Source organism: Zea mays, chromosome 8, assembly GCF_902167145.1.
Source record: "Zea mays cultivar B73 chromosome 8, Zm-B73-REFERENCE-NAM-5.0, whole genome shotgun sequence".
In the NCBI taxonomy this organism is placed as follows: domain Eukaryota; kingdom Viridiplantae; phylum Streptophyta; class Magnoliopsida; order Poales; family Poaceae; genus Zea; species Zea mays.
In genome coordinates this window covers 22,451,915-22,461,565 of record NC_050103.1, presented here as the reverse complement: position 1 = coordinate 22,461,565, position 9,651 = coordinate 22,451,915, and the positions used below count along the sequence as shown (strand labels likewise).

General features: G+C 45.5%; 1 protein-coding gene across 1 annotated transcript; it reads left to right on the top strand.

Annotated features, from left to right (window-relative positions):
- The first annotated feature begins 6,964 nt into the window (after positions 1 to 6,964).
- On the top strand, positions 6,965 to 8,336 carry LOC100279368 (Late embryogenesis abundant (LEA) hydroxyproline-rich glycoprotein family). Its single transcript, NM_001152385.1, has one exon. It carries the CDS (start codon positions 7,155 to 7,157, stop codon positions 8,001 to 8,003), a length of 849 nt encoding a protein of 282 aa, NP_001145857.1. The 5' UTR covers positions 6,965 to 7,154; the 3' UTR covers positions 8,004 to 8,336.
- Positions 8,337 to 9,651: the final 1,315 nt, after the last annotated feature.

Here is a 9,651-nt window from a genome sequence, read left to right as displayed (position 1 = left end):
GACGTGGGCATGTTTGGATTGCAGCCTCACTTGGCACACTTTGCCTAACTTTTTTCTTAAGGTTAGTTCTTCAATTTAAACGACTAATCTTAGGCAAAATGTGGCATAGTTAGGCCCTGTTTGGTTCCTTTAGTCACTAGACTAAATTTTAGTGACTAAAGTTTAGTTGCTAAAGTACCATGTTTGGTTCCAGTGACTAAACCGAACTAAAGATCATTAATTGCTGGGAATATTGACTGTTTTACCCCTATTAATTAATGAATGTTTGCTATAAGAAGAAAGTTGAGAGGGCAAATAAGGTAAAAATACTACTTTAGTCCCGTTTAGTCACCCCTTGGTGACTAAAGAACTAAAGTTTAGTCACCCCATTTTAGTCACCATGTTTGCTTCTTTAGGAACTAAAAATGACTAAAATTTAGTCACTAAACTTTAGTCACCCCTAACCAAACGGGGCCTTAGTCAGTCTCTTTTTATTACTAGGGATATTGTACGATCCAATTAAAAAGGGTGTTTTTTAGTAGAGATACGTTTAAAGTTTCTCTTCGCTCGCCGTGATGACCCTCTCCAAATCCAAAACGAGGGCGGCAAGCTCAGGCACCGTGCCATAGCAGTAGGTTGCCAATTTGCCATGGCTCGGCAGCGACTGAGAGAGTGTGATCCAGTGCGGTGGTCAAAACCCAGCTGAGGGCTTGTTCGGTTAGCTCTCAATCCATGTGGATTGAGCGGGATTGGATGGGTTTGAATCCCAAACAGCTCAAACTTCTTCACAATTTTTTCCAATCCCATCAAATCCATGTGTATTGGGAATAACCGAATAAGCCCTGAATGGCCAAAGATTTCTAGGTTTTTTTTTTAGCTTAGGGATCAAAACCAAAACTTCGACGATAATTCAATGGCAAAAAAAAATATGCTTCTCCCTTCCCCAAAAGTACCACATGCAGCTTGTGGATGTGACACCACAGTACCACACCATCTACCCCAGAAGAATCAGGTGATCCTTGACCCGCTGTTCACATGTAGTTACTGATATAGTACTTGACATGTAACTGTTTTTACAGCGAAACTCATTTTGAGTGATTTTGTAGGCTCGGCGAAACTAAATCAGATCGAGTGTTGGCTTGGTCTTGGACGATGCACTTGTAGCTAGAGCTGACAATAGGCTTTAAATTTTACACTATAAATTTTAAGTATCGAAACAAATTAGGATCAAACTCTATTTCTATTTATTTTTAATTAGAAATAACTTAGGACCCTAATAAATTATGAAGAATCATTTGAATCGCGATGCATTATCATCTCTACATGTAGCTCATCTTCCATTGGCCTCGATGGTAGCTCCCTGTATGTAGAAAAGTGTTGAGAGATAATGAGCTACAGTAGTTGTCTGTTGGAGCTTGGGGCCTGATTGGACGTGTAATGAAGTTGTTTTCCCACGGTGGAAACAAAGATTACGTTCTTTCAGGTGTTCCGTTTATAAGTCACGTGTTACTTTGTGATGCATTAATTTGGAATCCGTGGACTGTAAGTAATATATTTGCTAAAGCTTCGATCATATATATTTGATCGAATTGTCTGGAGATTATAGTGAAGAAATGGATCGTTGCCTGTTTCTTTACTGGAGCGCTGGTTGGGTTTTTCACTGAGAATGTCGTATGAAATTACACCTCCAAGATTGACCTCCGCCGGGGGAGGATCGACTGATCATGACGATACATCATGGACAGCTCAGAAAGAATAGACGATATAATCAACTTGTGCAGCCTGCTTCACTTGTTGGAACAACTTGTGTCTTTGCTTGACCTCCATCCCCCAGCACACACATCAATAACGGAGATAAGCATCGTGCCTTTGCAAACACTCCGATCCTCTGTAGAACGCAAAGGAGGTCCAACCATTGTTTTCCGTTGATGACCATCCATTGGAGAGAGTGAACCGTACACCATGATCCTGATTGCTACTGTCACTTGTTTCCTTAAATTAGCGAACCAAGCTTCTTCGGTGCAGCTAGATACATGATAGCTGATGAACATGAACTATTTTTAGGGGAAAAAAAACTGCATAGTGTTCTAATAGAACCTAAGGGCTGTTTGGTGGAAGAGGAATTGTATGCAAGATAATTTCTCTCCCATGGATTTCATTCAATTCTCCTTCCACCAAACCAGCCTTAAGGAGGGGCGGAATTCAGATCAGTTGTCCAGTACTTGCCTGTATTATGTAACACGTACTAGTTGTGGTTTCAAAAAGAAGATGCAAGACAAGTCGTGTGTAAATAAATTTGCTAATAATTGACGTAACCCGGACCCTGGACCTCGAGGTGTTCCTGTGCAAAACAAGTCGTGTGTCCTTTTCATCAAGAATCTGGGCTGTGTGCTGCAGCTAGATCTCCTGCTCTTTGTGTGTAAACAAAGACACGATGACTTGTTTGTTTGCACAAGGCTCTGTCTTCTCGAGTCGGTCGAGAGAGGAAAAAAAAGAAAGAAAGAACGAAAGAGAAATCAGAAAGAACTCGCAAGCAAGCAACCAACACACACCAACCTCGATCGACGTTAGTGTTGGGCTTTCTGTGTGGCCGCCCAGTTTCAGGTGCACGCGAGAGCAGCGTCGCAACAGCAGCAAGAACTCGCGGTTAACACACAGACAGCTAGCATAACCGCCGCAACGACGCATACGACATATATACGAGAGTGTGTGTGTGAGGATGGATTGGAAGCAACCAAACTTAAGCAAGGTAGTTAGCGCGACGGTGATGGCTGGGGTAAGCATGTCATGTCGTCTGCTACTGTGCGCTGCTGGTTGGATTCAGACGCCAAATATGACGTGGACTCCCATCACATCACCACATGTAACACACTATCTCTCTCTCTCTCTCTATATATATATATACTCCACGGAATTAATGCTCAGTTTAATCACCCTAAAACTTGGGCACTAGCTAACTAAGAAACAGCCATACATTAAATACTGAATCTATCTCTTCCTCTCCCAACTCGCAACGTGTCTTGGGGTCTGTTTGGTTGGGCTGTGGCTGTGAAAAAAGTTGCTGTGGGCTGTGAGCTGTGGAAGAAGCTGCTGTAGGCTATAAGCTGTTAAAAAGCTAAAAACCGTTTGGTGGAAACCACTAAAAGTCGTTAAAAATTCTTCGATATATGTTTTCACAGTTTCATCCGAAAAGCCAGTAAAAGCAGGTCAGGGGTGCTTTCAGATTTGCACTACGAGAAAGTCGGCTTTTAGAAAAAGCTGCTTTCTGGATCCAGCCCTTTGGTTGGCTTTTGACTTTTAGGGGGGCAAAAGCCAAAAGTCAAACCAAACACACCCTTGAAGTATGTAAGGAGCCTCCTTTCAGTTGGCTACTACTAGTTATAAGAGCATTGCTTTCCTTCTCTTTATTTATCTTTCTTCCACATCTCTCTGAATCTGACGTGACATCTCTTACCGTCCTCTCACATCACATTATTATACCTGCTCTAAAGACATGTACAAATCCATTAAAGGTCTCTAGGGGAAACTAAGTGAAAAAAATCAAGAGACAAGCTCCGGAGCTCTGTCTCACTCTATATATTGTATCTTCAGTGCACTTATGATTTAGAAGACAAAATTGATCAAAAGGCTCGGAATTATGCATGTCTTAATGCAAACCTAGGGCTAGCTGACCGTACCAAACATTACAAAGACTAAATAACAGTACTACTCTCTCTATTCCCCCCAACCCCCCTCCCCCTCACCCCTCCATGTGTTCTATACACAAGAGAAGCAATGCATGATCTTATAATCAAATTTCTAAAAAAAAATCAATTTGCACATGTTCTCAATAAAATCCTGACTCCGCTCGCTGTGCATGTGTCCTCGTCGTGCATATACCCTGTGAAGCAAGCAGGGATACAGACTTGTTTAGAAACTTAAATTCCATCTGGATTTCTGCAGATTACGAGAAAAATGAGCTAACTTTTCTTTCAATCACCGGAAATCTTATAGTGGAATTAAGTTTTTCTAAATTAGGACCTACAAGTGTGTACGTGACGAACGTGCTGGACAGTGGGCCAGCTGAGTGCATGCTGCATGACAAGTGATGGGAGCAAATTAAAGAAGGCTTTGCGTGGCTGTTGCCTAGTGCACGCGGATGCATAGCTAGATCTTTGCAAGGACTAGGAGAAGGGAGGCATTCGTTCGAACTCGGGCTCAACCACACCACTTCCAAACTGCATACATTGTCTGTCTCAAAATATGGATAGAGTGGGCCATGCATGGCAGACGGCTGTAGACTTGCTAATTCTTAATTCATTGTGAGCTTGATCCTGGAAGTTTCTACACAGGGCTCCTATCACGTGTCGATACTGCTACTGCTATATATAGAGAGTTTGGTTGCCTGTATTTATGGGATACAATGAGCTGATGTTTGGTTGTTGTCAACCAGGCTCTACTCGTGTGAGGTGTATGTTTAGTTACCTTCGTGCAGATGTGAAGTCAGGCTCGCACGATACTCAAAGCACCCTGGACCAGTCTCTGCAGGTGCGAGTAAATTGGTCGCATCTCTAGAGTCAGGCTCCAGGTCAAGCACAACAGCCAGTAAATTTTCACTTCCTCTGTCTGCCAAATGTTTCCAAAAGCAGATTTGCACTTGTCGAGTTAAGTAAGTTTTAGAGCGTTTTTAGGGCTTGCTTGCCACTTATTCATATATTAATCCGCGGGAGACTCATACAAGATCAAAAAATCACACACAAGCCGATGTTACATGCTACATATCTCGGACTGTTACATGTCTATGACCTGTTTAGACACACATGACATGACTACATGAGCAATCTTATTCCAATTTCTTCTAATATGCTTAAACACAAATCTCGTGGAACCTAGGGTTCGAACCATCACGCGCTCTCCCTCCCACACTCAGGTTCTAACCATTGGAACACATATTTGTTTGTGTTATATAAAAAAATAGATATTGTAACAAATATTGTGAACGTAGAAATTGTAGTAACTCATAGGCAACTAACTACTAGGCTTCCTAAACGTTAGCCCGAGATCATCAATCTCTAACAAAAACCGGTCTAGCTATGGATCTATGTAGTTCCATCTTTTTTCCACAACAACATGTGCTCTAACACAGTATGTTTCCAACTAGCCTGTTGCAGACCAAACTATCTAGCCATCTTCATCTACAAAACATCTATACTAAATACGATGTTATGATTATTCGATCATAAAAGTCTTACTCTCTCTGTCCCAAATTATAATATGTTTGACTTTTTGTGCCGAGTATAATTGGCTCGTCTTATTCATTTTTTTGCGAAAAAGATGAAAAAATCAAATCCATACTTAAAATATATTATAAGCTAAACAATATCACAATAAAAAATAGTAATAAACATGATTTTTTTTGAATGATACGAGCCAGTCAAACTTATGTTAAAAAAGTCAAACGAATTATAAATTGGAACGGAGTGAGTACAAAAATTCTAATTCAAATAACTAAACTGTCGGATTAGTAGAAGCTCACTTAAATAATTCTAATTGGTAAGGTTACACAAACATATACAACTAGTACTCTAAGGACACCATAAACTCCTACACATAATAGTGAACGAAGCTAAGTCACCCTAGCACTACTCACTAACAAAACTACACAAGCTAAACTAGGGAACTACCGATTCTTAGCTATGCAAGCTAAGCAAGCAACTAGTTAAGTATAAAACTACAGCGAGGTTGTTCTTTTGAAAATACGACACATAATAAGGTAATTGAGTTTATTTCTGAGCATATCATACATAGATTCGGCATCCCTCAGACATATTAGTTGTTGATCATGGAATGTCAGTTGTATCCAAATAGATATGAAATTTTGCTTAATTATATAAAATCAAGTTGCTCAATGTATCTCCATATATACTATGCTCAAGCTTATTATATTAATAAGACTGATCAAACTTGCAAAAAAACAAAGATGATCTAAGGAGGTAATATGATGTTTTGTTTGAAGCTCTATGGACGTCTTGCGTGTTACTAAAGTTACTTTTTTTAAGCTAATATGTAGGTAAGAGAAAAAAAATATATGCATCCCAGAGGTAAAGAAACACCTCTACAGCCTCTCACATCCACCCGCCCACACGACAGAAACTAAAGCCCACCACTTAACTGCTTGGTTTTTTTCTTCTGTTCGTGTGGGTCTACAGGAGATGAATATGAAGAGCTCTAAAGATGTTTCTTTGCATTTGGGATACACATATTTTTTTTCGTAGGCAAGAGAACGTGTTACCCGTCCAAGTAAATTTAGATGCATTTAGACTTGCAAAAAAAAGTTGTATGCTATTATGTGTCATGATTTGATGATAGACGTATATCGATAAGGTAGAAAACAGGAAAATTACAACATCTTACACCGTCAACAGGTTCCATGCCAATTTCGTTCTATCCGAGGTCCGAGCCATCCAAAACGTGTCAAACAAAATGACTATCTTGCTTGAAACGAACAGTTTGCAGAGTTGTTCATGCTTCGCAAATGGCCTTTAGTTTAGCACACATTTTTTCTGAGGCAAGTTTCACCAAACCATTTTTTTTTCCCGACGATGTCTAAGTTGTACCAAACTACATTCCGACGATATTTTACCAACACTTGACAAGGCAAGGCATCAGAACTGAGTTGACTTGCCCAACAAAACCTGATGCTACTGCAGTACTACTAGTAGAATATATAAAGTGGTAGTAGAAAATACAGTGATTAACCTGCAGATTGATCCTTGATTAGCAAAATAGCACTAGCGTCGCTCCCACTCCCAGGCTCCCAGCAGAGAAAAAAAAATTCCCGGGAAAAATACCCGCCACCAATCAGTTGAGGAGGTGAAGCAAGAAGGGGAGGGGAGGACAGGGAAAAGCGTCAGCAACAGCAAGCCGGCAACAAATGATTTGGTGAGGCCGAACCATCCGTGAGGTGCCCTGTCCGGCTGTCCCTTTTCCCTCACCTTCTCCACCTGACCTCCCTCCTCGTCTTCCCTTCCGGCCTTCCCTCCCCCTCGCGCCTATAGATCTCTCTCCTCCGTTACACCTCACAGCCAAGCTCACGGAGTCGCAGTGCCACCGAGGCTTCCAAGAACCACCCCCGCCTGCCTGCGGAGCTCGGCCGTCCCCTGCGCTGCGGAGCGGGAGCGGGAGCGGCGGCGACAATGTCCTCCAACGGCAAGCCCACCCCACAGCCCGCGGCGGCCAGCGCCGGCGCCGGTGGCCCGCCGAAGATGTACCAACGACCCATCTACCGGCCGCAGCAGGCGCCCGCGAAGCGCCGGCGCGGGGGGCGGTCGTGCCCGTTCAGCTGCTGCTGCTGCTTCTGCTGGACGCTCCTCGTCGTCGTCCTCCTCGCCGTCCTGGCCGCCGTGGCCGGGGGCGCCTTCTACCTGCTGTACCGGCCGCACCGGCCGGCCTTCACGCTGACCGCGGCGCGCGTGACGAGGCTGAGCCTGTCGTCGTCCGCCACCGCGCCCGCGCTGAGCGACGCCATCGACGTGACGCTGACCGCCAGGAACCCCAACAAGAAGCTGGTGTACGTCTACGACGACTTCGCCGTGACGGCCGCCACGGCCGCCAACGCCGTGCCGCTGGGCGCGGCCACCGCGCCCGGGTTCGCGCACGAGGCCGGCAACGTCACCGTCATCCGGGCCACCGTCTCCGCGTCCGCGCTCGCGGTCGACCCCGCCGCGGCCGGCTCCGACGTCAAGAGGTCCGGCGAGTTCCCCATCGTCCTGGACCTGGAGACCAGGGCCGGCGTCCGGGTTGGCGCGCTCAGGACCAAGAAGATCGGCATCCTGGTGCACTGCGACGGCGTCAAGGTGGCCGCGCCCGCGCCCGCGCCGGCCAAGAAGACGAAGAAGCTGGCGAAGGCCGCGGCCGACACCCCAGCCCCCGCCGCCGCGGCCGTCGACGACGCGCCGGCGCCGCCCGCCGCGTCGGCCACGGCCACCGTCGCTCGCGCGTGCCAGGTCAGGGTCCGCGTCAAGATCTGGAAGTGGACCTTCTAGCCACGTCGTCGTCGCCAGCCTCCGAGGGGCCGCATTGCAAAATTTTTCGGGTGAAAGGGAAAAAGGTTGCTTTGCTTTGCTTTGCTTTGCAACACCGGGTGAAGTTTCTCCAGTCAGTCCAGTAGGAGGGAAAGCAAGGGAAACAGAATTCGAATCAAATGCCGGCCGCTGTAAATTTTTTTCCGTGTTTAATTGAATTTTACCAAATTCGGCGGGGAGGGAAGGAGAAGGAGAGGTCGGAGGAGCGGCAAGGCAGGAAGTGACGTGCCGTGTGCATTCTGTTCTGCAGTGTGAGGCTTGAACGATTTGTTTTCTCTCTCTCTCTTTCTCTTTATCGCTTTGTGTAGTGCCATTTTTTTAAATTTTTTCACGCATCTTCTTGTTGGTAGCGCAAGTACGATTTGGTGGTCTCTTACTTTTAACCATGTAATCCAAAAGTGTCTGGAATGTATAATTGGTAGTGACATGAAGTGTAGTACTGTACTCTCTCCGTTTTTTGTGCTGTGTGCTAATTTTATTCAATTTGCATCTGCGGATGAAGTGACCCAAAGCTCTGTTTTGGATTTGTAATTAACCGGGAGGGGTGTCGGTGAGCCCTGATGTCGAGGGTGTCTGACAAATTCTAGTCGTGAAAAAGGAAAAACGAAGATGCTAATATGGCGCTGCCTTTTTCATGTGAAGGACAGTAGGACACTCGAGGCTGAGGCGAAGGTGCTGCCAGTTGGATCGGAGTGACGCCAGCGTGACGTAGTGAGTTCTGGAATGGGGGAAAAAGGGCAAAGGAGGACCAGGGCCAAGTAGCAGCATGTTCTCAGGGCTCATTGTGTGATTACTGCTACTCCCTCTGTTTTATTTTAATTGTCGTTGGATAGTGCAAAATTAAACTATTCAGCGACAACTAAAAACAAATAGAAGAAGTACTATACTACTCCTACTAGTAGCAATTTTGTAGTTAAAGAGTGTCAACAAGGAGGAGCGTGGGTTGGTTAATCGGGATCGGCGAGCCATTAACAAAAGGTCAACCTGCACTGCACTCATTAAAGCGGCCTGCGTCGTCTTTCCCCAGCACGCCCCAAATGACCAAAAGCAAAAGGCTGTGCAGCGATCTGCAAAGACTGTCGGGGACGCCCCTCACTGCATCATCAGATCAGACACCAGTGTTGCATTGCATGGCTGCAAGCCCAGTGCTAATCATGTGAGGCCTGGAGAGACGGAGGAGACGAGCACAGCGGACAGCGGTGGTAGCTGGGGATGGATGCTTGGAGTGGTCGCCATCACTAGCTAGCTTGACAGCAGCCGCACGGCGGCGGCACTGGGAACGGACGACGACGGCCTGTTGCCTGCATGTTGGCCGGACGGTGAGAAGTCCGCTTCGGAGATTAGCTGGAGTGCTAGCTGTTGTGTGACGACTGACAGTGCCAGCCTTTTCTTAATTGATTAACGAAAGAGAAGGATCCCTTGTTTCCTCGTGTTACGCTGACGAGGAACCGTAGCTTGCACATGGAAGAAGAACCCAATCTGGTATATCAATTTGCCGGCATATAGCATAAGAGCTAACAGGAATAGTCCTCCCTCCGTTTCGTTTTAGTTGTCACCGCTAGTGCAAAACAAAACGAGTCATAATAGTTGTCGCTCTAGTTGAAGTAAA

What these genes read in the sequence shown, in the direction of transcription:
- LOC100279368 (NM_001152385.1), top strand. Translation starts at nt 7,155, where the DNA reads ATGTCCTCCAACGGCAAGCCCACCCCACAGCCCGCGGCGGCCAGCGCC.